Raw genomic sequence first — 27,113 nt, 5'->3', positions numbered from 1 at the left:
CACCTGGAGTATTGTGTTCAGTTTTGGTCTCCTTATCTGAGAAAGGATGTACTGGCACTGGAGGATGTGCAGAGGAGATTCACTAGGTTAATCCCAGAGTTGAGGGGGTGTGGGTTACGAGGAGAGGTTAAGTAGACTGGGACTGTACTTGTTCGAATTTAGAAGGATGAGGGGGGGGGGGGAGAAAGATCTTCTAGAAACATATAAAATTATGAAGGGAATAGATAGGATAGATGCGGGGAGGTGGTTTCCACTGGTGGGTGAAAGCAGAACTAGGGGGTATAGCCTCAAAATAAGGGGAAATAGATTTAGGACTGAGTTTAGGAGGAACTTCTTCTCCCAAAGGGTTGTGATACTATGGAATTCCTTGCCCAGAGAAGCAGTTGAGGCTCCTTCATTAAATGCTTTCAAGATAAAGATAGATAGTTCTTTGGAGAATAAAGGAATAAAGGGTTATGGTGTTCGAGCAGAAAAGTGGAGCTGAGTCCACAAAGGATCAGCCACGATCTCATTGAATGGCGGAGCAGGCTCGAAGGGCCAGATGGCCTACTCCTGCTCCTAGTTCTTATGCTCTTATCGACTGAAGTCTCTGCAGCAGGTGACAGTGCTGGCCACCGAGCCATGGCTCACACCTGGAGCATTAAGTATGTGCAACAGGGCCGTCCATCCCTCCAGTCTGTGTCAATAACTCGATTATTGTGTGGGTCTTTGCTCCAAGTCCGACATTGCACCTTTGTGCCAAGGTAATTTTATCCATGCAAACACAGAGCAGGTCACCTTCCCAACCACTCTGACAGGGAACACAACGTCCAGTTTTGCAGCTTTTAAGGAATCAATCGAAGGCTGATGCCAGAAACTGAACTGCCATAGCTGGACGATAATTCCGACCCAAATATGTTTTGAAATGAACTGTACAAGGAAACATCGTTCACAACTAAAATCAAGAGAGTTCTCCGGAGGCTCTGATTCAAACCAAGCACAAAAAGAAAATAATTCCTTAGCAAATTTACAAGTTTGACACCCTATTAAACAACTAGGATCTCAATGTGCCAGCTTGCTCGACATGTTTGTGAAAACTTTAGTGGCTGGCCCTGCTCCCATCTCAGGATGGGATGCTCGTCAACGGGTCTTTGTAGGCTTGCTTGCTTTCCTTGTGATTTAGGAAGAGTATATTGTTAAAAGGTTCAAGGATATGGCTCAGTTGTAGTACTCTCACCTCTGTGTCACAAGGTTGTGGGTTCGAATCCCACTCCAGAGCTTAAACAAAACAAATTTAGACCAACACTCCGGGGCAGTTCTGCAGGTGCTCTGCACCGTCAGAGATGCCGACATTTGGAGGACATGTTAAACTGAGCCCCAGCCTGTCCTGTGGTTAGGCGGCATGGTGGCGATTGGTTAGCACTGTTGCTTCAGTGCCAGGGTCCTGGGTTCGATTCCCTGCTGGGTCACTGTCTGTGCGGAGTCTGCACGTTCTCCCCGTGTCTGCGTGGGTTTCCTCCGGGTGCTCCCGTTTCCTCCCACAGTCCCGAAAGACGTGCTTGTTAGGTGAATTGGACATTCTGAATTCTCCCTCTGTGTACCCGAACAGGCGCCGGAGTGTGGCGACTGGGGGCTTTTCACAGTAACTTCATTGCAGTGTTAATGTAAGCCTACTTGTGACAATAATAAAGATTATTACTATTAAAGATCCTCAGACACTATTTTGAAGAACAGCAGAGGAACCCTGGGCAATATGTATCCCTCAATTATCACATAAATAAACTATCTGCAGTTGTGCGAACTTGCCCTGCACAAACTGGCTTCTGCATTTCCCGCATTACAACAATTGCTGCACCAAATTTTTAGTTGGCTGCAAAGTGCTTCGGGATATACGGAGCTTGTGGAAGGACTATAGAAACGTCAGTCTTTCTTAATCTTGGGCAGCACGGTGGCGTAGTGGTTAGCACTGCTGTCTCACGGCAGTGAGGACCCGGGTTCGATCCCGGCCCCAGGTCACTGTCCGTGTGGAGTTTGCACATTCTCCCCGTGTCTGCGTGGGTCTCACACCCACAACCCAAAGATGTGCAGGGTAGGTGAATTGGCCACACTAAAGTGCCCCTTAATTGGGGGGGGGGGAAAAAGAGTATTTTTCAATCTTAAGAAACTCCCAGCGCTGTGGGTCTGGAGTCACATGTAGGCCAGACCAGATAATAGTACAGATACTATTCATCTTCCCGTCACAGCCTCCCCGAACGGGCGCCGGAATGTGGCGACTAGGGGCTTTTCACAGTAACTTCATTTGAAGCCTACTTGTGACAATAAGCGATTTTCATTCATTTCATAAGGACAGCAGATTTCCTTCCCTAAAAGGACATGAGTGAACCAGATGGGTTTTTACGATAATCAGCAATGGCTTCATGGTCATCATTAGACTTTTAATTCCAGATTTTTTTTGTTGAATTCAATCTGCAGTGCCGGGATTTGAACCTGGGACCCCAGGTCTCTGGTTAACTAGTCCAGTGTCAATACCACTTACGCCACCGCCTCCCTCCATCTTTCACCTCCGGGGCGTGATTTAATATGCAGTCCAGTACGAGGTGCTCCTGGGACGAGAGCGCAAAACTGCACCAATTAACACACCAGCTGACAATGTTGCTCACTGGGCAGGAGATGTGAAATATTGCCACTAGTGTGAGGTTGCACTGAATGCTGTAGGAGTAGGGTAAAGGCAGCTTTCCTCTGCACCGAGCTGCTCTATATTTAACTCTCATCTCGATGCTGGAAACGGGAATCATTCCATTCCCGGGCACCAGCACCTTGATGAGCAATGGCAGGAGAATTACGCTGGAGGGGTCGAGTCAAAGTCAGAAGAATCGGAACAAACAACGAATTGGCAGCGAATACAAAAAACACCTAATTTCATGTTGAGAACAGGGTTGTGCTGCCTTACTATCCTTCCTAATTCATTCAATAGGCTGAGGTTTGGCAGGCGTCTCAGGGCTAGAGAATCTGTAGCCGATAAACATTTTATATTGGTACAGTAGTACATAGTATTCATATCACATGAACAGGCCATTTGGCACAAGTGGTCTAGATCACTGTTTTTGCTCTGCACAAGTTTCTTTTCACCCTACTTGATCCTTAATGTCTCTGTACTATTCATCTTAAACCATTCAATATGGCAACACGTTCGCCATTCTAACCACCCGCTAAGTGAAGGCGTTTCTCCTCAATTCCCTGTTGGGTTTTTTTGTGCTGTTGTTATATTTATCGTCTTTGAGTGGTGGACTCTCCCACAAGGGGAAACATTTTCTCCACGTCTATCTTATCAAACCCCCTTCACCATGTTAATAATTTCCTCAGCCGTCTCTTTTCCACAGAACGTTGGATGAAAGAACTTGCCGTTTGCTGTTCTTGGCTTGTGAATCACTGTACACAACTGGGACTCCCTGTTGTTTGGAGGTCTGGTTCCAGTTTGACCCTGGATTGTGTACGGACCCTGCCCATCGCTGCGACTGGGAGGCACTGTGCATTGTGGGACTGCTCCACTGCAGAGTGTTGGTTCTGTACGGTGGCCTCAATCCGCGCGGCGTACAGTCACCCTCAGCTTTCGTATCCATGGTGTGCATTTCGTACAATTCAGAGCAACCCCTGGAGCAAACAGAGGCAACGTATTTGTGTCAGCATTAGGCAATGATTTCAGGAATTGTTCAACTGGCATTTTATAACGGCAAGTATCAGGTTAGGAGCAAATCTCAGGATTGTTGCTGCTTATAATACTGTAGCGACGTAGCTTCCCAGCAGCTCACAGAGGAAAGAACATTTTGCATCACTAGCTCTATTGAACAGCATGTTCCTCAGATGATTCTGGGACACTCTAGTGCACGAGCAATTCGATAACCTATATTCCAGTTCAATGTTTGTGGCTTTACCATTCACATGACAGTCTTGCCATGATGTCTTTGCTTGGCTTCAGAGAAGACACTTTTTGTTGCTAACACCTTTCTGCGTGGTCACAGGTTAAACCCCCCAGTCCATGCTGTACTCAGCTGAGGCTGGAAGGGTGTTACAACTGGGTCGCAGCAGCCCTAGTTTAGGGTACCACCACCACCAGCCAGGACTGCAACTCTCTGCTGCTGTTCAATGAGTCCGGTGTGCACGTGTGGATGGCCTGCGTTTAGCTGCATATCCTTTGCAGTTACGCAGTCTATCCACCCACACTTGCATCTGAAGAAAAGCTGCCGCGAGCCTCTGACACCCAAGGAATTGTACAGGTAGGGAATATACAATGAATGGTAGAACCCTCAAGAGTATTGAAAGTCAGAGAGATCTAGGTGAACAGGTCCACAGGTCATTGAAAGGGGCAACACAGGTGGAGAAGGTAGTCAAGAAGGCATACGGCATGCTTGCCTTCATTGGCCGGGGCATTGAGTATAAGAATTGGCAAGTCATGTTGCAGCTGTATAGAACCTTAGTTAGGCCACACTTGGAGTATCGTGTTCAATTCTGGTCGCCACACTGCCAGAAGGATGTGGAGGCTTTAGAGAGGGTGCAGAAGAGATTTACCAGGACGTTGCTTGGTATGGAGGGCATTAGATATGAGGAGCGGTTGAATAAACTCGGTTTGTTCTCACTGGAACGACGGAGGTTGAGGGGTGACCTGATAGAGGTCTACAAAGTTATGAGGGGCATAGACAGAGTGGATAGTCAGAGGCTTTTCCCCAGGGTAGAGGGGTCAATTATTGCGGGGCATAGGTTTAAGGTGCGAGGGGCAAGGTTTAGAGGAGATGTACAAGGCATGTTTTTTTTTCCCCCCCACAGAGGGTAGTGGGTACCTGGAACTCGCTGCCGGAGGAGGTGGTGGAAGCAGGGACGACAGTCACGTTTAAGGGGCATCTTGACAAATACATGAATAGGATGGGAATAGAGGAATACCGGAAGTGTAGAAGATTTTAGTTTAGACGGGCAGCATGGTCGGCGGGCTGAAGGGCCTGTTCCTGTGCTGTACTTTTCTTTGTTCTTTGTGTACCACAATGGAACGTGGGACCTAGGGGCAGGAGTAGGCCATTCGGCCCTTCAAGCCTGCTCCACCATTCAATAAGGTCATGTCTGATTTGGTTGTCTCAGCTCCACATCCTGTCCACCCCAGTAAGCCTTAGTCAAAAAAATCTGTCTTACTCAGCCAGATACATGCATGGACCCAGCCTCCTCTACCTTCTGGGAAAGAAAATTCCACACAAAAAGGGGAGACCGCTTATTCTTATCTATGTCCCAAGAGTTCTAGATTCCCCCCTCCCCCACAAAAGGAAACATGTTCTGGGCATCCACCCGATCCAGCCTCTTCAAGATATGTTTCAATAAGATCACTCCTCATTCTTCTCAACGCCTAACCTGTTCAACCTCTCTCCATAAGGTAGCCTTTCATCACAGGAGGCCAAAGCTGTACATAGTATTCCAGCTGCAGTCTCACCGGGGCCCTGACCAGCTGCAGTCTCACCGGGGCCCTGTCCAGCTGCAGTCTCACCGGGGCCCTGACCAGCTGCAGTCTCACCGGGGCCCTGTCCAGCTGCAGTAAAACGTCCCTACATTTATATTCCATTCCTCTTGCAAAACATACCAACATTCCATTTACCCTCTTACGCTCGTTGTACCTGCAAACTAACTTCCCGGATCTCTCGTACTATCGAGTTCCACAATCTGCGCCATTTAAAAAGTACACTTCTTAGCTACTCCTCTCGCCAAAACGAACATGTTCACATTTACTCGTTATACTTCATCTGCCAAACGTTGCTCAGTCACAACCTATCTACATCCTCTTGACAACTTACTTTCTTACCTATTTTTTGTGCCATTGGCAAATTTAGCTACCACCCAAGTCAATGATATAGACGGCAGATAGTCGTGGACACACCACTGATCGCTGTAGCAGCACAATGGTTACAGCTGGCCAATTCAAAAAAGACCTACTCATCCCTACTCAGCTTCCTGTTAGCCAACCAATCCGGTATTCATTCTAACGTGTTACCCCCTACATCACTTACTGTTACCAAGAATAGCAACCCTCAATATGGTTGGTAGCTTATCAAATGCTTTTTGTTAATCCAGTACACCACATTTACCTGTCCTCCTTTTCCATCTGGAATGTTACTTCATTAAAACCTCTAATAGATTAGTTAAACACTATTTCCCTTTCATAGAGCCATGTTGGCTCTGCTTGGCCACATTGTGATTTTCTAAGTATCCTGCTATAACCTTCTTAATGAGTCAGGAGTGTGAGGGACTACTCTCCACTTGCCTGGGTGGGCGCAGCTCCAACAACACTCAAGAAGCTCAACACCATCCAGGACAAAGCAGCCCCGCTTGATTGCTCCCCTTCCACAATCATTCAAACCCTCCATAATCGATGAACAGTGGCAGCCGTGTGTACCATCTATAAGATGCACTGCAGTAACTCACCAAGGTTCCTTAGACGGCACGTTCCAAACCCACGACCACTACCATCTAGGAGGACAAGAGCAGCAGATACCTGGGAACCCCACCGCCTGGAGGTTCCCCTCCGAGTCACTCACCACCCCGACTTGGAAATATATCGGCCGTCCCTTCACGGTCGCTGGGGCAACATCCTGGAACTCCCTCCCTAACAGCACGGTGGTGTACCTACACCTCAAGGACCACAGCGGTTCAAGAAGGCAGCTCACCATCACCTTCTGATGGGCAAATAGGGATGGGCAATAAATGCTGGCGTGACTAAAGTTAAAAAAAAAATCTGTCATGATCTCATTGAATGGCGGAGCAGACTCGATGGGCCGAATGGCCTATTTCTGATGTCTTATGGTCTTAAAATACCCGCTCAATGCCATTTCTTTGTTACCCACCATCAATCCCCCAAACTCCGTCTAGAGGACCAATACTAGCTTTCGTTAGGTTTCTCCTGGCAAAAAGCACAAATGCCAAGTCAAACCACACTGTTCTGTTAACTCACCAAGCAGCAAAATCACAGGTGCTGCTGCACGGTCACCCTGCTGCTTTACAGTGGGTTGTAAACCGAAGTTGTCCAGCATTCAGCGGGAATGAAAGCCAAGTCTGGGGGGGCAGCAACATTTCTGCCAAAACCTGGTCAGAATCCAAATCAAACGGCTTTGTGAAAACGACCAACGCCAAATTAGTGGCGGAGGACTGACCGCGTGATAGCTTGCAGCTCGCTCCACTTCACAGGCAGCTCGCAAGAAAGCCATTTCTAAAGCTTGGTGAGAAGCCAATTAAATAAACTTTGGATCCGACAGAGAGGACAGTTCAGCCATGCTGAAGGGAGACACAGACCATTCCAAGCATGGGTCATATTTAAGAAAGGAAATACTTCATCCAAACAGAGTTAGTCGCTTATAACATTTATTTTAGAGAATGCCAAAATTTGCCTTCAAGCATGATTGGGCAGTTTACCAACAAACATTCTCTTTTCCCTACAGGCAACATCTTGGCTGGAGCATCATAGACAATTCCAGACACCACACTTCAGGGAGGATGTAAAGTCCTTATGAAGAGTACAGAACCAGGGATGGAGGGCTTCAGCCATAAGGAGGGGTTGGAACTGCTCCCGAAATAGCTTCCTTCTCTGCTCGGTGATTCTATATGAATCTTGTCTGGAATGGTACACTTGGGCGGCACGGTAGCACAGTGGTTAACACTGTTGTTTCACAGCACCAGGGACCTGGGTTCGATTCCCGGCTTGGGTCACTGTCTGTGAGGAGTACATAGAACACAGTGCAGAAGGAGGCCATTCGGCCCATCGAGTCTGCACCGACCCACTTAAGCCCTCACTTCCCCCCTATCCCCGTAACCCAATAACCCCTCCCAACCTTTTTAATCACTGAGGGCAATTTATCATGACCAATCCACCCAACCTGCACGTCTTTGGACTGTGGGAGGAAACCGGAGCACCCGGAGGAAACCCACGCAGACACAGGGAGAACGTGGAGCAGCACAGTAGCACAAGGGGGTAGCACTGTGGCTTCACAGCACCAGGGTCCCAGGTTCGATTCCCCACTGGGTCACTGTCTCCGCACGGTCTCCGAATTCTCCCTCAGTGCACCCGAACAGGCACCTGGAGTATGACGACATGGGGATTTTCACAGTAACTTCATTGCACTGTTAATGTAAGCCTACTTGTGACACTAATAAAGATTATTATTGATCATTACTTTTCACAAGAACAGTCAGAAAACTAAACTAATAAATGGAAAGGGAGTGGAGTTGGTAGAGACGGCCTACAAAACCGAAGCTTGCTGTTCAGGACTGTACTCATGCAAGGTAAATAGCACAGATGCATTTAAAGGGGAAGTTAGATAAACCAAAAGAAAGGAGAAAGAAGTGGAAGGATAAGTCAATAGAGTTAGAAATGGTAAAGCTGTCAGAAGCACAAATACCTTTTGGTCCCAACACATTCCAGATTAGGATGCCAAAAACGGGTTTGCACCCTGTTCAAAACAGAATATTGGAAAAGCAGCTGACTGCACTGAAGATGTCCACCTAAATGTTAGTTAACCTTAACGGATGGAGGATTGAAGTTCACTCAGCCTCCAGAACGTGTAAACTAAAGAAAATAAACTGGCATTTAACTTAGCATTGTTTATGACCTGGGGAAATCCCAAAGCATTTTACAGTCAATAAAGTAGACTTTCCTTTTTAAAGGGTAGTTACTGTTGTAATGTAATCTAGGAATACTACACTGCCATGTGATGATAACCTATGATGATGATAATCTTTATTGTCACAAGTAGGCTTACATTAACACTGCAATGAAGTTACTGTGAAAATCCCCTCGTCGCCACACTCGGGCTGGTTCACGATGCAGAGCCAGGTCAACAGTGTGGGTTCAATTCCTGTACAGGCGGAGGTTAATTTTATAATAATCTTTATTGTCACAAGTGGGCTTACATTAACACTGCAGTGAAGTCACTGTGAAAATCCCCTCGTCGCCACACTCCGGCGCCTGTTCGGGTACACAGAGGGAGAATTCAGAATGCCCAATTCACCCAACAAGCACGTCTTTCGGGACTTGTGGGAGGAAACCGGAGAACCCGGAGGAAACCCACGCAGACACAGGGAGAACGTGCAGACTCCGCACAGACAGTGACCCAAGCCGGGAATCAAACCTGGGGCAACAGTGCTAACCACTGTGCTACCGTGCCGCCTATGATTTTAGTATAGAGACTGTAAACCGATTAATAATGGAACTAGGAGGTCATTTTGCCCTCAAGGTTGTCTCCACCACTCAACGAGATCATTCCTCATCAGTGACCCAATTCCATATATCCATCATCACAATAGTGCTGCTGAAAGCTCACTGACCCGAAACATTAACTGTTCCCTCTCCAAACAGGTTGCGAACTTCCATAATTCAGTTTTATTTCAGATTTCCAGTATCTGCAATATTTTGTCCTCATAAAGCAAGTCGTGAAAGGTTGCTGTCAAGTTGGGATTGTGTGTTTTCTTTTTCTCCCCCCCCCGTCCATCTCGTTTCCCCGCCCCAAAGATTTGCAGACAGGAGTGGACAGTTACCCGGTTGTGGGCCAGCCTAAGGTTTGGGTCGTTTCCAGTTACAGGTTTTGTTACTCATCTCTGGAGTTGGTGACAAGAAAAGGTTTTGTTTTGTGATTTAACAAAAACTAAATTTAGAGTACCCAATTAATTTCTCCCAATTAAGGGGCAATTTAGCGTGGCCAATCCACCTACCCTGCACAGCTTTGGGTTGTGGGGGCGAAACCCAGGCAGACACGGGGAGAATGTGCAAACTCCACACAGACAGTGACCCGGGGCCAGGATTGAACCCGGGTCCTCAGCGCCGTGAGGCAGCAGTGCGAACCACTGCGCCGCCGTGCCGCCCAGTGTGATCTATTTTTAAACTGACTGGAGATGGGAATCATTTAGCAGCACTCCCAGGCTAGGTACACCATAACTACGGAGAATAAATCCATCTCTACCTTGTCCTAGTCATTTGCCCCAACATCAAACCTGAGCATTTTGACTGCACATTTTCCAGATTTTCCCCGAGTTTTCCTGTACCTGAAGAGCAATACACCAAATTCTGGACGCAGCCTAATGGGAATTAGATGGGAGACACCCGCGACATATTGCACATTGACATTTTAAAGAAGACACGCGCACATCGCCACATTCTTCCTCCTGGAGTACATCCAGTAAAGTTTCACACTGGGCCGCATTAACAGCAACAAATCCCAATGGTTAAAAACAGCACAATGATTCACTGCATGAGGCACACAGCTAACAGAATACATCCATATCTGTAGGTTTATACAAGGCGTTGCCAAAGCTTCAGCGAAACTGCACAACCTTCCACAATACTCCTCAGCTTTATAGATTACCTGGAACTCCCTGTAACAAGCTGCTTAAGAGTCTCGAGGCCTTTCAGTAGCGAAGAGAGGGAAGGTTATGGAATGACAGCACATTCTCAGCCCAGAGGAGTTTCATTTTGTAAAATGTTAACTTTGGTTTCTCAGCCTTGACTCTCCCTCATACACAAGTTTAAAACTTTTCTCAAGTGTTTAAAAACATACACCGCCCCAACATGTTTTTGTAGTCATTCTGAAACCACAAAGCAGGCGTGGTCAGGGTGAGATGTACAAAACTCGACATTAAAGCTGGATCATCTCATCAGTTTTGTTATAATGACTTACCCAACTTGGAGGCTAACCAAGAAAATGGCTGAAATATTCTTCTCAAGAAGCGAAACATGATTTTGTAGGAAGTTTATATTTGTGCTCCACCAGTAGGCTTAACCAGCAAGGAGCTGAGCCTTGTAGAAAGGAAGAGTTTGTAAGATGGAGTAAGAATTTGTCAGCGGATGGAGCATTAAACTTCACTCAGCCCCCAGCGGATCAACATCGGTTGGAAGTGGGTGGGCTTGAACTGACAATGGTTCCACCGCCAATTTACCCAAGAGGTTTTCCTTCTTTCCATCTTAAGAAACCCCCCCACCCATTCCCCCACCTCCTCAAAGGTTTACAGACATTTTGGAAAGTTACACTGCTGCAGGCCAGACCAGGGTTTATTTCCATTCCCATTATAGGTTTTGGCATTCGTCTGGTTTAGCTCAGTGGGCTGGACAGCTGGTTTGTGATGCAAAACGAGGCCAGCAGCGCGGGTTCAATTCCCGTACCGGCCGAGAATTCTGAATTCTCCCTCTGTGTACCCGAACAGGCGCCGGAATGTGGCGACTAGAAGCTTTTCACAGTAACTTTATTGTAGTGTTAATGAAAGCCTACTTGTGACAATAAAGGTTAGTTATTTGGAGCCAGTAACAAGAAGTGGTTTCACTGGAGGGGAGCATTTAGGTGCTGGGGATTGGAATAATTTTCCAACACTCCCAGGCTATGTACACATTAACTGAGGAGAATAAATCTCTCTAATCTGTCCCAGTAATTTTCCCCAGCAACACCCGAAGCATGGTAGCACAGTGGTTAGCACTGTTGCTTCTTAGCGCCAAGGTCCCAGCTTCGATTCCTGGCTTGGGTCACTGTGCGGAGTCTGCACATTCTCCCCGTGTCTGTGTGGGTTTCCTCCGGATGCTCCGGTTTCCTCCTACAAGTCCTGAAACACGTGCTTGTTAGGTGAATTGGACATTCTGAATTCTCCTTGTGTACCCGAACAGGCGCCCGTATACCCCAACAGGTGGCGACTAGGGGCTTTTCACAGCAACTTCATTGCAGTGTGAATGTAAGCCTCTTTGCAAGACTAATAAAGATTATTGCTCCAACTGTAACATTTTCCATTCTTTCCCTTGTATACGAGTTCAATACACACTCCAGGATTGGAGTATAAAGGCGGACTCTCCAAAGCGGAAATGGGGGAGCGCTGCACTGTCAGGAGTCCCATCTTTTGGATGAGGCATCACAGGGACACCTGGCCTGCCCTCTCAGGTGGATGGAGAAGATACAATGGCACTACCTTGAAGAAAGTCGGGAGAGATTTCCCTGGTTACCTGGGGCCAGTATTTATCCATTAACCAACATCACAAACAGATGGTCTCTGACCATTGGAACACTTATTTGCAGGGAGCTTGCGGTGTGCAATTGGGCTGCTGCAATTGCTACATTACAACAGAGATATAATTCCAAAGTACTCCTTTGGCTCATCCTGAGCTTGTGAAAGATGCAAATGCAAATCTTTTTCTTTTATCATGGTCAGATTTTTTGCTGATACTCATTAGAATGGCGACTGGACTGAAATGCAAGAGGGCGCCTTTGGCACAGTATTCCAGCAAGGCACTTAAGCACCTTCAGGAGGGCAAGGGGTGAAATAGCTGTGGCATCAAGCACCCACTTCTCCTAAAAGTGTCCTCCTAGACCAAGTCTATCCAAAGTCAAACATTACAAAGATAACAGTGGGAAATTGTAACCCAACCGGTCTATCCAGAATCCATGTGGTGGGTGTTGCCCAGGTTACACACAACTCAATTTTACTCTCTATTGAAGTCAGGACATAAAACCGGCTTTTTGGCTGACCCTGGCCAATTCACTAAGATTTCTATCTCCAATATAATAGTACTCTTTTTAGAATAATCTTTATTAGTGTCACAAGTAGGTTTACATTAACACTGCAATGAAGTTACTGTGAAAAGCCCCTAGTGGCCACATTCTGGCGCCTGTTCGGGTACACGGAGGGAGAATTCAGAATGTCTGATTGACCTAACAGCCCGTCTTTCGGGACTTGTGGGGGGGAAACCGGAGCCCCCGGAGGAAACCCACGCAGACATGGGGAGAATGTCTGTGCGGAGTCTGCGTGGTGACCCAAGCCGGGAATCGAACCTGGGTGCCTGCCGCTGTGAAGCAACAGTGCTAACCACTGTGCTACCGTGCTGCCACCTGTCACCCTGTGTAATGGTATTCTCCCTCGGATATATCCCTGGTGTAAGAGCAGATTCCCTCTTTGCCATATCATGTAACTGACCTGGTGGTGTGCAAGCAGTACAGAAACAAACAATTGCTTCTGTCAAATTAACATTTTCAGTCATCAGATTGGTTTTAAAATGTCCTAAACCGGTGTGGGCATGTAGCAGCTACCGCCTCCACCCCCCCCCCCCCCACCCACCCCCCAACCAGGATGAAAGAAACATTGATGGTTGATGAAACGGTGGACTTTGCCTTCCAGACACCCACTGTCAGCGTGGGTCCAATCCAGACTACTTCTCGATTTCGTCCCGACAATGTGTCTGACCCCAAGCTCAGAAGAACGTCTACTATTGCACCAGACTAGCATCCTGCCACCCCCTTCAGCTATACTGTGGCCTGATTATGACTACGTGAAATGCAACTGCGTGTTGTGGCTTCATGTCTGCTTTGAAGTTGCTCCAACTTGAATGGAGGCTTTTAATACTGGAGAATGAATTTCATTCATACCCAGAGCTACAATGAAAAGGACAGGACACCAAAAGAAATTGGCTCTTGTTGGAGTGACGCACTTTGGGTGCAATGGCTTATTTCAATGCCAGACGTTATTCAATCAGTTCAATCATGTACCTTTTTAAAAACAAAATGCAAGTCACATGAAAGACGAGTTGGTTAATGTGCAACAACTTCCGGACAAATACGCTTTGAAGAACGTAGTGAACAGACTGCCGGATTTCATCGCGCAATTATCATGTGTACACTATGTCACAAAGCCATTTTAACTACAAATAAATTATATGTAGTTAACAACTAATGTAACTGGCCTAGGAATTCAGGGTACGGATGGTAGTCTGCTCATGAATTTTCATTGTTTTTTTGAGAAAACTGCATGACTAGGCCAGTAAATTGAATTAGGCAACTTTAAAATGATCAGGTTACACTTAACTCCTACTCTTGATGTGTATTAGTGAAGAGAAGGGCATTGCAAGTGAAACAAAACTATATTTTACTGTTTCCAATTGTGTTTGCAATGTTAGGGCGACATAACTGGGTCTCACTCCCACAACCCAAAGGTGTGCAGGGTAGGTGGATTGGCCACGCTAAAGGGCCCCTTAATTGGAATAAAAATAATTGGGTACTTTGAAATTTGAAAAGAGAGAAGTATTTTCAATGTCCGAAACAGAATTCCACACATTTGGCAAAGCAAAGTGATGCAGCAGGTAGGCAAGTGATCATCAAATTGCCACCTATCAGTAATGTAGTGCATCATGAAAGACGAGCTAGTCACAATCCAGGCTAAATAGAACAGCAAAAGTAAGCTGTGCACCTGCCAAAAATGGCTGCATAGAAACTCTGTACGTCTTCCCTTTAATTTACTATACCTGTGGCCTCTGTTCTTTCTTTGTTGTTTTGACTGGTTCATTTTTACTCATTTAGCACAAATTATTCCCCGAGAGACGTCTGTGTTTTAATAGTGGAAAGTAAGGTTGCCAAATATCGCCACTGCCTCCAAGAGTTCCTCCAAGACAGGCAAGCCGGATTGCGAGTGTCATGATTGAGCCCCTCTATTGGATTCGGTGTGGTCTGTTGCAGATCAATATTTTTTCAATCGTGTTTCAATGGGATTTTGAAACCTATATTTACTTACAGCAGGGAGATCGCTAACCAGGGGGCAAAGATTGAACGTAATTGGAAGGAGTAAAGGAAGTGGACAATGAATTCATTTATCCAGAAAATGGTGGTGTGGGGGGACGTGGCGGTGGGACGGTCATCAGGAACTCAAGAGGCAGAAATCCTCTTTGTATTTAAAAAAAAAAAAACTCGGATATGCACCTGCAGGCTAGTTCTCCATCCAACAGCCAGTCAGACCACCTCCATCTGTGATCCGAGCCATGAAGGCTTGATCCAGCTAACATTAGAGCCAGGGCAGATTTCAGATATCCTCCTGTAAAGATCGCGGTTTCAAGCCTTCGCTCAACCAGGAAGAGGCGTTTTCCTAGACTTAACCACCTAGGCGGTCTTGCTGGATTTGGCCTATAGAGTTACTGAAATGGGCCTGTTCCGAGATTTGGGTTTCGGTTTGGGCTGAGGTTTATGGCATGGATCCAATTGATGTATGCGTCCCCCATGGCCAGTGTGCGAATGAGTGAGACGAGCTCAGGTTATTTTAGGTTGTATAAAAGGGGGACACAGGGGGACAGGGCAGGGGTGCCGATGGCCCTCCGGGCCTTGGCTCAGTGGCAGGGGATTGAGGGGGCGCAGGGAGCGATGGCTCCTTTGCCACTGGCTCCGAGATTCCGGCGGTGGAGTCGACTGATCTGGAATCAATTGAGGAGGCACTTTGAATTTGGGTGGGGTGGCACCGGTGGTCATGGCTCGGCTGGGGGATCTAAAATTGGATGTTGCTTGGGAAAAGGGGGGGGGGGGGGGGGCTCCGTTAGTTCAGGGAGTGGGAGTATATTTTGGGAACAAGAGGTAATTTCAGTGTATATACTGCATATTTGTTTTTTGTGGTGTGTTTTTGTCTTTTTTTTTTAAAAAACAATTTTTTATTTTTATTTTTTAAACAGAGTACCCGATTCATTTTTTTCCCCAATTAAGGGACAATTTAGAGTGGCCAATCCACCTACCCTGCACATTTTTTGGGTTGTGGACGTAGACACGGCGGCACTGCTGTCTCTCAGCACCATGGGCACAGGTTCAATTCTGGCCTTGGGTGTCTGTCTGTGCGGAGTTTGCACGTTCTCCCAGTGTCTGTGTGGGTTTCCTCCGGGCGCTCCGGTTTCCTCCCACGGTCCAAAGATGTGCAGGTTAGGTGGATTGGCCATGCAAAATTGTCCGTAGTGTCCAACAGGTTAAGCGGGGTTACGGGTTACAGGGATAGGGTGTGGGGGGGGGGGGGGGGGGGTCATTGGTGGGCTGTTCGTTCGGAGGGTCTGTGTAGGCTTGATGGGCTGAATGGCCTCCTGTAGGGATTCTATTCTGTGATTTTATGAATGTAGAAACTCCACATGGACAGTGACATAGTGCCAGGATCGAATCAAGGTCCTCGGCACTGAGGCAGCCGTGCTAACCACTGTGCCCACCGTGCCACCCCTTTCTTTGACTGCGACTGGATCCTCACTGGATTGTATATTGTTCCTCATGATATTCCAGAGAAATAGGAGAAGACCAGACGGGATTTGTTAAGGGCAGGCAACTCAAGGCCAATGTTCGAAGGCTTCTAAATGTTATGATGCTCTCAGAAGGAGCGGAGGCGGTGGTAGCGATGGACGCGGAGAAGGCTTTTGATCGGGTGGAGTGTAATTACCTGTGGGAGGCGCTGGGAAGGTTTGGGTTTGGTGAGGGCTTTACTGACTGGGTGCGGTTGCTCTATCAGGCACCAGTAGCGAGTGTGTACACGAACGGGCTGAGGTCGGGGTATTTTGAACTACACCGAGAGACGAGGCAAGGGGGCCCCCCTCTCCCCGTTATTGTTTGCTCTGGCCATATAGCCATTGGCCATGGCGTTAAGAGCCTCTAGGAACTGGAAAGGGCTGGTTCGGCCGCGGGGTGGAGCACTGGGTCTCGCTCTACGCAGATGACCTGCTCTTGTACATTTCGGACCCGTTGGAGGGGATGGGGGAAGTAATGCGAATCTTGGGTGAATTTGGCAATTTAATTGACCATGGGGAAAAGTGAGATGTTTGCGATCCAGGCAAGAGGACAGGAGAAGAGACTGGGAGAGCTGCCGCTTAGAATGGTAGGGAAGAGCTTTCGATACCTGGGATTCCAGGTGGCCCGGAAATGGGAGGCACTGCACAAGTTAAACCTATCCTGGTTGGTAGATCAAATGGAAGGGGACTTTAAGAGATGGGACATGCTCCCGTTATCACTGGCGGGGAGGGTACAGACCGTGAAAATGACGGTCCTCCCCAGATTTCTGTTCGTCTTTCAGTGCCTCCCCATCTTCACCCCCAAGGCCTTTTTCAAGCGGGTAAATAAGATTATTTCAGGCTGTGTGTGGGCGGGTAAAACCCCACGAGTGAAGAAAGTGTTGCTCGAGCGCAGTTGGGGGGAGGGTGGGTTGGCGCTGCCGAACTTCTGCAATTACTACTGGGCGGCTAATATAGCCATGATCAGGAAGTGGGTAGTGGGGAGGGATCGACATGGGAGCGGATGGAGGCGGCGTCATGTAAAGACACCAGTCTGGGAGCATTGGTAACGGCACCTCTGCCGTTCTCGCCGGCCCGATACTCCACAAGTCCGGTGGTAGTGGCGGCTCTGAGGATCTGGGGGCAGTGGAGGCGATATAAGAGAGTGGAGGGAGCATTGATTTGCACCCCGATTTATAACAACCACAGGTTTGTACCGGGTAGGCTAGATGGCGGATTCCACTGCTGCCGCCACGGGGGATACAGGACAGAGTAGTTTCCAGTACCCGAGTGGGAGAGGGGAAGGTATCGGATATTTACCAGGAGCTTTCGGAGGCAGAGGAAGCTCCGGTGGAGGAGCTTAAGGGCAAGTGGGAGGACGAGCTAGGAGGTGAGATAGAAGCGGGTCTATGGGCGGATGCCCTAAGCAAGGTTAATACCTCCTCATCGTGCGCCAGGCTTAGCCTGATACAATTTATGGTAGTCCACCGGACACACATGACAGCGGCTGGGATGGGCAGGATTTTCGGGGTTGAGGATAGGTGTGTGAGGTGCACGGGAAGCCCAGCAAATCATGTCCACATGTTTTGGGCATGCCCGAAGCTTAGAGGGTTTTGGCAGAGTTTTGCAAAGGCAAAGTCCACGGTGCTAAAAACACGGCTGGGGCCGAGTCTGGAGGTAGTGATCTTTGGAGGGTCGGAAGATCGGAGTGTTCAGGGGGCGACGTCCTGGCCTTTGCCTCCCTGGTAGCCCGGAGACGGATCTTATTAATTTGGAGGGACTCGAAGCCCCCGAGTGTAAAGACCTGGGTTAGTGACATGGCTGGGTTTCTCAAGTCTCGAGAAAATAAAGTTTACCTTAAGAGGGTCAATGTTAGGGTTCACCCGGAGGTATCAGCTGTTCGTCGACTTTCTCGGGGAAAATGAAAACTGTCAGCAGAAGCAGTATCCGGGGGGGAGATGTTTATTTTACCATGTTGTCATTGTTTTTGTTACTGTTATAAGAATTTTCAAATACCTTAATAACATCTTAGTAAAAAAAAACATGATATTCCAGAGAAATGTACATCACTAAGAACCAGTGTTTCAATACATCCTTTGGGGGTTGGAAACACTCGTAGGTAAAAATCAGTGAATGAGACGATTTTAGGTTGTATTGGCCAACGAGGCAGGGGTGTCCGTTGATGTTCAACAGTCCCAGGTGATAGGCTGCTTTCCCCTTTTGGAGGGGTGGGGTGGAGTGGTGAAGAGGAAGAGCTGATTGGTGGGGATTTAACCGGAGGAACACCACACCTCAGGCAAGGGCGGCACGGTAGCACAGTGGTCATGACGCACTGTTGCTTCACAGCGCCAGGGTCCCGGGTTCGATTCCCGGCTTGGGTCCCTGTCTGTGCGGAGTCTGCACCTTCTCCCCGTGTCTGCGTGGGTTTCCTCCGGGCGCTCCAGTTTCCTCCCACAAGTCCCGAAAGACGTGCTGTTAGGTGGATTGGACATTCTGAATTCTCCCTCTGTGTACCCGAACAGGCGCCGGAATGTGGCGACTAGGGGCTTTTCACAGTAACTTTATTGCAGTGTTAATGTAAGCCTACTTGTGACAATAAAGATTATAAAATTAACCTCAGCCTGTACAGGAATTGAACCCACAATGTTGACCTGGCTCTGCATCACGAACCAGCTGCCTAAACCGACCCCTGGTTATTAGTATAGACATGCATCAAATGATCTCTTTGTATGATGTAAATTTCTAATGACTGTGCAAGAGCACAAATCACTCTCGCTTTGAAAAGCAACCTAAACATACAAGTTAGGGCTCAAACCGAAATGTGAATCACTGTGATGTAGGTACCCCCTGAAGCTCCTTCCCCAATTCAACATTTTACCTGCATTCAAAGGACACTTTCGCTGATCAAAAGGCTGATTGCAGTCTTTCAGCAGGAGTTCGACTTAGATTCTGAAGTGGTGACAATCAAACAGCAAGCTGTGCTATTTCCACATTTGGGTTTCATTATCCGTCCACCCCCATGTCTCAGGCAAGACAAAACTAGCCTGGCTTCGGAGCAGAGTAACAGCTTGAAAAAAGTGTGTTAAAAAAACAGCAAAACTCGTCAGAATGCAAGGGGGAAAACAAACACCATCACCCACCATTCATTGGCCCCACCTGGATACAGGGTCAGTTAAGTTGCTAACACTCAACACCGAGCTTTTTGGCAAACTAAGAGGATATCAGCTGGGCAACATCTTCAATTAAATAGCAAAATAGAAACTTCCCTACACAGTTACATATCCCAGACAGTTAAAAGGTCCATGGCAGTTAATGAGACAAATGACTGACAAAAAGGAGTGTGTCATAATGGGCGGGATTCTCGGTCCCCTCAGCCGGCCAATGGGGTCTCCCATTGTGGGCAGCCCCACGCCGCCGGGGAATCCCCGGGCGTGGGTGCGCTGCCGGCAAAACGGAGAATCTCGCCAGCGGAGAACCCAGCTCAGTCTCTCAACCCTGCTCCACCGTTCAATATCATGGCTAATCTTCTACCTGAATGCCACTTCCTGCACCATCCCCATAGATCCCCCATTTCCATAGAGTCCACAAATCTGTCATCTCAGTCTTGAATATACTCAATGACCGAGCATCCAGCCCTCTGAAGGTAGAGAAATTCAGAGATGGACAACTCTCCAAGTGAAGACATTTCTTCAGTCCTAAATGGCCGATCCCTTATCCGGAGATCTTGAAGCCTTTGTTCTAGATTCCCCAGCCTGGGGCACCAACTTCTCGGCGACTGCTATATCATGCCTCCTCCAGATTTCATACATTTTAATGAGATCACCTCTCAACTTCTAAGTTCCAGTGTTAGAACCATTTTACTTAACTCGCCCTTGTAAAGAACAGTACAGCACAGGAACAGGCCCTTCGGCCCTCCAAGCCAGGACCGGTCATGATATTACCCTTGGCCAAAACCCTCAGCACTTGTGTAGGGGCCCCTCATCCTTCAAATCATTCTAGTTACATAAACATGAAAATCAAAAAGGTGTCTGAACATACCAAAAGCTCAGGTCAAGGAGAATGGTGACAATTTAATTTAGAAAAAAATTTTAAGTTCCCAATTCATTTTTTTTCCAATTAAGGGGCAATTTAGCGTGGCCAATCCACCTAGCCTGCACATCTTTGGGTTGTGGGGGTGAGACCCCCACGCAGACACGGGGAGAATGTGCAAACTCCACACGGCCAGTGACCCGGGGCCGGGATCGAACCCGGGCCCTTGGCGCCGTGAGGCAGCAGTGCTAACCACTGCGCCACCATGCCACCCAGAAAGGTGACAATTCCATAACCAACGGTGGGGTTTGTCATAAAGGGGAATGCGATCGTTGCTGCTTTATTTCAATAGCTAGGAGTGACAACCAGCAGTCAATTTGACTTCAGGCAGATTTGCCGAGGGCATCTCACAAGGAAGGAGGCGCTTTAAAACAAACTCTTAAAAGAATCCCCATTTTAAATTCATTCCGTCTTCCCAAGTGATTTTTGAGTGATTCAAGCACAAGAACAGAATGCTCCCTAACCATAGGACCCTCCTGGTTGAGATTATTTGGTACTCTATAGGAACACACTTCACTGGGAAAGTTGCAGCAATAAACCTCAAGGTCTAAATCCATAGAGTTTAGATCCAATGATAGTACAAGCTTTTACAGTTATCTTAAAACTGTGTTTGAAATTTTTTATCATAGAATTTACAGTGCAGAAGGAGGCCATTCGGCCCATCAAGTCTGCACCGGAAAGAGCACCCTACCCAAGGTCAACTCCTCCACCCTATCCCCATAACCCAGTAACCCCACCCAACACTAAGGGCAATTTTGGACACTAAGGGCAATTTAGCAAGGCCAATCCACCTAACCTGCACATCTTTGGACTGTGGGAGGAAACCGAAGCACCCGGAGGAAACCCACGCACACACGGGGAGGATGTGCAGACTCCGCACAGACAGTGACAAAGAAGCAATTGTGCTACCCACAATGCTACCGTGCTGCCCCTATACCTCAGGATTATCCTGTTAAGTCATTAAAACATTTGCACGCTGCTCCCTTGTGCATATCCTACTTAACTTTGCTTCTTTAAAAAATATAATTACCTACACTCGAATTAACCATATCTATGGGGCAGCGCAGTGGCTCAGTGGTTAGCACTGCTGCCTCACGGCACCGAGGACCCGGGTTCGGTCCCAGCCCCGGGATACTGTCTGTGTGGAGTTTGCACATTCTCCCCGTGTCTGCGTGGGTCTCACCCCCACAACCCAAAGATGTGCCGAGTAGGTGGATTGGCCACGCTAAATTGCCCCTTAATTGGAAAAAATGAATGAGTACACTAAAAATTTAATTAAAAAAATTAACTATATCTATTTTGTAATCTGTGATCCAATTATCTATGCCAATTTTACCCATTTTCTTCACGCACCACCATTTGAGACACTCATTTCACTTACTTGATTCGTTTCTGAAATCAGATGGAGAGGGGCTCGGAGCACATCGATCAAATGGGATGGGACCAAACAACAGAATTTGAAGGGCGGGCCAAGTCTTGAAAAACCGCCACACCCCACCGCGTAGACTAGGAGGGAGACTTAAGGAGAGGCAGGATTGAGTCAAATCAGCCTGTGGTTCATTTGAGTGAGACTGATGGTATGTGCAATGCCTGATCCTAGGAATTGGTGTTATTGTTTCCTTGCCGTTAAGTCTTCTTTTGGAAGCTTTGGCTGTGCACCAGCTGTGCAGGTTCGTACAAGGCCAAGCGCGTAATCTTGTGCGAAAATCTGAAGGGCGAGCTCGGGTTATTTGTACAATCGTATTCAATCCTCGACATTAAATCTTTGCAGGTTCAGAAGTTAAGTGCTGTCCGCCCTGTGACAGGATAGAAAATGCCTCTTATTTCCGTGAAGGCCGAAATAATTAGATCCTTCCTGTTCTGACTGTCCTGCACTGTGGTCAAGTTTAAAGCAGGGTCATGATGATTGGTGATGACACTCTCTTAAGTGTCCAAGAATTCACAGGAAAGTCATCAGACCCATGATGCAGCTGTGACTCAAGTTCTTCCAAGAAATAAAAGCATATATTTATTTTAAATGAAAGCCATGTGGGTTAAGGAGATGCAGGATTGAGTCAGTCAACTGAGGAGTCAGCACACTTACAGGATTATCATTGCAGCCCGAGTCACAATGTATGGTCACATGCTACCCACAAACAGAAGAGTAAGGCAGGTATGTGGAGGTCAGGGACACACGAGCCCAGAGGAAACAGAGCAACATCTAAAACAAGTACCCTTGGCCAAGTATCAGAGCGGAGGAAAACAAAAAGAGGACGAGAACGAGAGAAAAGGAGCAGTGGAAACGGAGAGAAACAGCTGTGAAAAAAGTAAAAGTCTGCATCAGGCCAAAGGCAGGAATGATAGCAAGTGGCTCGATAGAAATCCTAGCTGTTATTGTTGTAAGCAGGCAGTACAGAAGTATAGGTTTGCCAGCACTAAGTAGTACAGATGAGAAAGCGGCACAATTACTTCTGTTGTAGGCAAAATCTTGGAAAGGTTTTTAAGAGATAGGATGTATAATCATCTGGAAAGGAATAATTTGATTAGAGATAGTCAACACGGTTTTGTGAAGGGTAGGTCGTGCCTCACAAACCTTATTGAGTTCTTTGAGAAGGTGACCAAACAGGTGGATGAGGGTAAAGCAGTTGATGTGGTGTATATGGATTTCAGTAAAGCGTTTGGTAAGGTTCCCCACGGTAGGCTACTGCAGAAAATACGGAGGCATGGGATTCAGGGTGATTTAGCAGTTTGGATCAGAAATTGGCTAGCTGGAAGAAGACAAAGGGTGGTGGTTGATGGGAAATGTTCAGACTGGAGCCCAGTTACTAGTGGTGTACCACAAGGATCTGTTTTGGGGCCACTGCTGTTTGTCATTTTTATAAATGACCTGGAGGAGGGCGCAGAAGGATGGGTGAGTAAATTTGCAGATGATACTAAAGTCGGTGGAGTTGTGGACAGTGCGGAAGGATGTTACAAGTTACAGAGGGACATAGATAAGCTGCAGCGCTGGGATGAGAGGTGGAAAATGGAGTTTAATGCAGAAAAGTGTGAGGTGATTCATTTTGGAAGGAATAACAGGAAGACAGAGTACTGGGCTAATGGTAAGATTCTTGGCAGTGTGGATGAGCAGAGAGATCTCGGTGTCCATGTACATCGATCCCTGAAAGTTGCCACCCAGGTTCAGAGGGTTGTTAAGAAGGCGTACGGTGTGTTAGCTTTTATTGGTAGAGGGATTGAGTTTCGGAGCCATGAGGTCATGTTGCAGCTGTACAAAACTCTGGTGCGGTCGCATTTGGAGTATTGCGTGCAATTCTGGTCGCGGCATTATAGGAAGGTTGTGGAAGCATTGGAAAGGGTGCAGAGGAGATTTACCAGAATGTTGCCTGGTATGGAGGGAAGATCTTATGAGGAAAGGCTGAGGGACTTGAGGCTGTTTTCGTTAGAGAGAAGAAGGTTAAGAGGTGACTTAATTGAGGCATACAAGATGATCAGAGGATTGCATAGAGTGGACAGTGAGAGCCTTTTTCCTTGGATGGTGATGTCCAGCACGAGGGGACATAGCTTTAAATTGAGGAGAGATAGATATCGAACAGATGTCAGAGGTAGGTTCTTTACTCGGAGAGTAGTAAGGGAGTGGAATGCCCTGCCTGCAACAGTAGTGGACTCGCCAACACTAAGGGCATTCAAATGGTCATTGGATAGACATATGGACGATAAGGGAATAGTGTAGATGGGCTTTAGAGTGGTTTCACAGGTAGGCGCAACATCGAGGGCCGAAGGGCCTGTACTGCGCTGCAATGTTCTCTCGGAGGCTACAGCATCTTTAGATGAGGTGTGGTGGGGTGTTTTTGAGGAAGTGTGTGAAAACAAACTAACCAGTGTTCCTACCCCAGCAGTGCTAAATACTTTTTGGAAAAAGCTATTTTCTTTCTCTAAATTGATAAAAATTCAATTTGAGAATAGTTTGAGCTTTTTCTCTTTACTGCGATTGAAAGATTCCACACTGCATCTCGGTTTACATTGAAATTAAAGTCTTGTCTATCCTTCCCCTTTGGAGCAACTTAAAACAAAGCACAGTGAAAGCACAACGGTGCGATCTTCAGCTGTAAGCCAGAGTCTATACATGTTCCACTTGAATAGACCCGATCACCACTGCCAATTTGGCCTGTGGAAGTTTCACAACTGACCCCACGGTCATGCTTTCAAGTGAGCTGGGCAGCAAGGTGGCGCAAGTGGTTAGCACTGCTGCCTCACGGCACCGAGGTCCCAGGTTCGATCTGTGTGGAGTTTGCACATTCTCCCCATGTCTGCGTGGGTTTCGCCCCCACAATCCAAAAGATGTGCAGGGCAGGTGGATTGGCCACGCTAAATTGCCCCTTAATTGGAAAAAATGAATTGGATACTCTAAATTTTTTATTTGTAAAAAAATGTTTTCAAGTGAGCTTCTGGAATCCAACTCAAAACAAGGCATCAGTGAGGTTAGAAGCTATCCGTCCACTGGCAATGCACACCGCAGCTAGATTACTGCCGTCACCGATTCAGGATTCCGAAGGAATTCTCAGAATCCAACAAGCAGAGCAGGCAGCCAAGGTGGAGGCAAAGACCGCTCTTTAGAAAATTAATACTCGTGCTAACTCAAGACCTTCGAAAAATAAAAACTAAATTTTGCACCATCTGTTAAAAAGATACGCATTTTTGTGTAGTAACCATTTTCCAGAGTTTGCATTAAATTACAGCAAAATGCGCAAGAGTTTCCTATTTAATGCTTCTATTACAAGTGCTTGGCATTGACTAAAACACATCTCAGCAGGGAGTAAACTTACAGTTGGATCGTAAACTGAGAGTTGGAACAGGAGGGGGAATGGGCTGAATAGCCTTTTCCCCCCCAACAAGACTTCTCGAGTTTCTGGCGAACTTTGTTTCATAATAGACCTTCACACAAAACCAAACAAATTGATTGCCAAATAGATTTGTGACAACAATTTGTTACAGTAAGGTTTAATCATTGATGCAAAAACAGTTGGTGGTTGTTGGAGGTCAGTCATCTTGGTCCTGGGAAATCGCTACAGGAGTTCCTCAGGGTAGTGTTCTAGGCCCAACCATCTTTAGCTGCTTCATCAATGACCTTCCTTCCAACAAAGTCAGATGTGGGGATGTTTGCTGGTGATTGCACTATGTTCAGCATCATTTGCGACTCCTCAAGATACTAAAGCAGTCCACGTGTAAATACAGCAAGACCTGGACAATATCCACGCTTGGGCTGATAAGTGGCAAGTTACATTTGAGCCACACAAGTGCCAGGCAATGACCATCTCCATGAGGAGAAAATTAAACCATCGCCCCATGACATTCAATGGTACTATGGCCACTGAATTCCTCACTATCAACATGGCACGAGTCAGGAGTGTGATGGAATCCCCTCCACTTGCCTGGATGAGTGCAGCACAACAACACTCAAGAAGCTCAACACCATCCAGGACAAAGCGCCCTGCTTGATTGGCACTCCTGCCACAAACATTCACTTCCCCCACCACAAATGGGCAGCATGCAATGTACATCTACAAGATGCACTGCAGGAACTCACCAAGGCTTGTTACGCAGCACCTTCTAAACCCACTACCATCTAGAAAGACAAGGGTAGCAGATATCTAGGAACACCGCCACCTGGACATTCCCTTCCGAGTCACTCACCATCCTGACTTGGAAATATATCGCCGTTCCTTCACTGTTGCTGGGTCAAAATACCTGGAACACTCTCCTGAACAGCACTGTGGGTGTAGCTACACCACAGGGACTGGGCAACCAATGCTGGCCGGGCCAGCAATGGCCACATCCCATAAAAATTAATTTTAAAAGTCTGGTTCCCAAACTTTCTACAAGTTTTCATAATGACAGCGGTTAGGGTTCGCTTATACCTAATAATTCACATTTGTAAGTCAAACTTAGGAAGTATTTATTCTGGGCTCTTATTTTTCTCTATATATTTCACCCAAATTTAAATTTCTCCCCACTTCCTCTCCAGAAGGTGTTGCCTTGCACCAGGCACATTCTGCTATTCTGAGTGACCATCATTCACACGTGAGCAACGATTAATGACCATCAAAGATACAGTAATGAAAACCAATTAGGGGAAAGTTATTTAAGAATTATGGCAGGGCCAAATTAATATCCATAACTTAAGCAAAAATATCTGGGTTAATTACAGCTTAGTTTAACAGCCAAGATTATTAATAGCCCATGGCAATATCTATGACAAGCAAATCAGTTTACTGCATTCACAAAACATTACTCCAAAGCATTGGCATTGTGTCCAATCTCAAGTTTTGCACAAGATTTTATTGAGAACAGTAGTTCTGATAATATGGAGCTAATTCACGGAACGCATCGGAATAAATGCCAGTTTTTATGCTGAATAAACATGGCTAGGACACGGTTTGAATACGCTTCGTCAGCAACTAACCCTGGGTTTTCAGATACTATAATATTGAAAGTGATGATACCTGCGGGGTTCCCCATCTTCGTGAGGTGGGATAATGACCACCTTCACAGTCACGGATGTCCTCAGGAGATCAATCATCTGGTCATGGGTCAGAGTTACTATAGCCACCTTGCAAATTTCCACCAATCTGCTTCCCTGTCTCAGTCCAGCTTGCCAAGCGAATCCATATTCTTCCACCTCCGCCACCGTGCCATCATATTTGACGTGGAACCCAAGTTGCCCGAGTCCGTTCCTCCGCAGAGTCATGTCAACAGTTTCACATCCTTCCGTCACAATCTGGGGATCAAAGGCGAATAAATAAGAACCCCAAATAAAACTAAGCACACATGGCTCAATAATCTTCCACCTATGTCAAACTAACAAAAGGCTGCTATGGGGAAAAAGTGTGAAAAGAAACCACAGAGGCATCCAATGTCAAGGGCACTTAAAAAAGATGCAATGGACCAGGTCTACCTTCAATTATATGCACAGTACGAAGTCTTACAACACCAGGTTAAAGTCCAACAGGTTTGTTTCAATGTCCATCGG

At 46.9% G+C, this 27,113-nt stretch overlaps 1 protein-coding gene across 9 annotated transcripts in view; it reads right to left on the bottom strand.

The window, feature by feature from the left end:
• The window catches only part of sipa1l3 (signal-induced proliferation-associated 1 like 3), a 278,960-nt gene that overhangs the window by 68,011 nt on the left and 183,836 nt on the right, over positions 1 to 27,113 (bottom strand). For 8 of the 9 annotated variants that reach the window (XM_072490005.1, XM_072490004.1, XM_072490012.1 and 5 more), the window contains 2 exons: positions 26,587 to 26,861; positions 3,382 to 3,630 (listed from right to left, as the gene is read on the bottom strand). In XM_072490005.1, coding sequence (XP_072346106.1) covers positions 3,382 to 3,630; positions 26,587 to 26,861 — 524 coding nt within the window. The remainder of the gene's footprint in view (positions 1 to 3,381; positions 3,631 to 26,586; positions 26,862 to 27,113) is intronic. The other variant, XM_072490013.1, reaches the window with a different exon arrangement.

Source organism: Scyliorhinus torazame, chromosome 25, assembly GCF_047496885.1.
Source record: "Scyliorhinus torazame isolate Kashiwa2021f chromosome 25, sScyTor2.1, whole genome shotgun sequence".
Lineage (NCBI taxonomy): Eukaryota > Metazoa > Chordata > Chondrichthyes > Carcharhiniformes > Scyliorhinidae > Scyliorhinus > Scyliorhinus torazame.
This window is presented reverse-complemented; position numbering and strand designations above follow the sequence as displayed.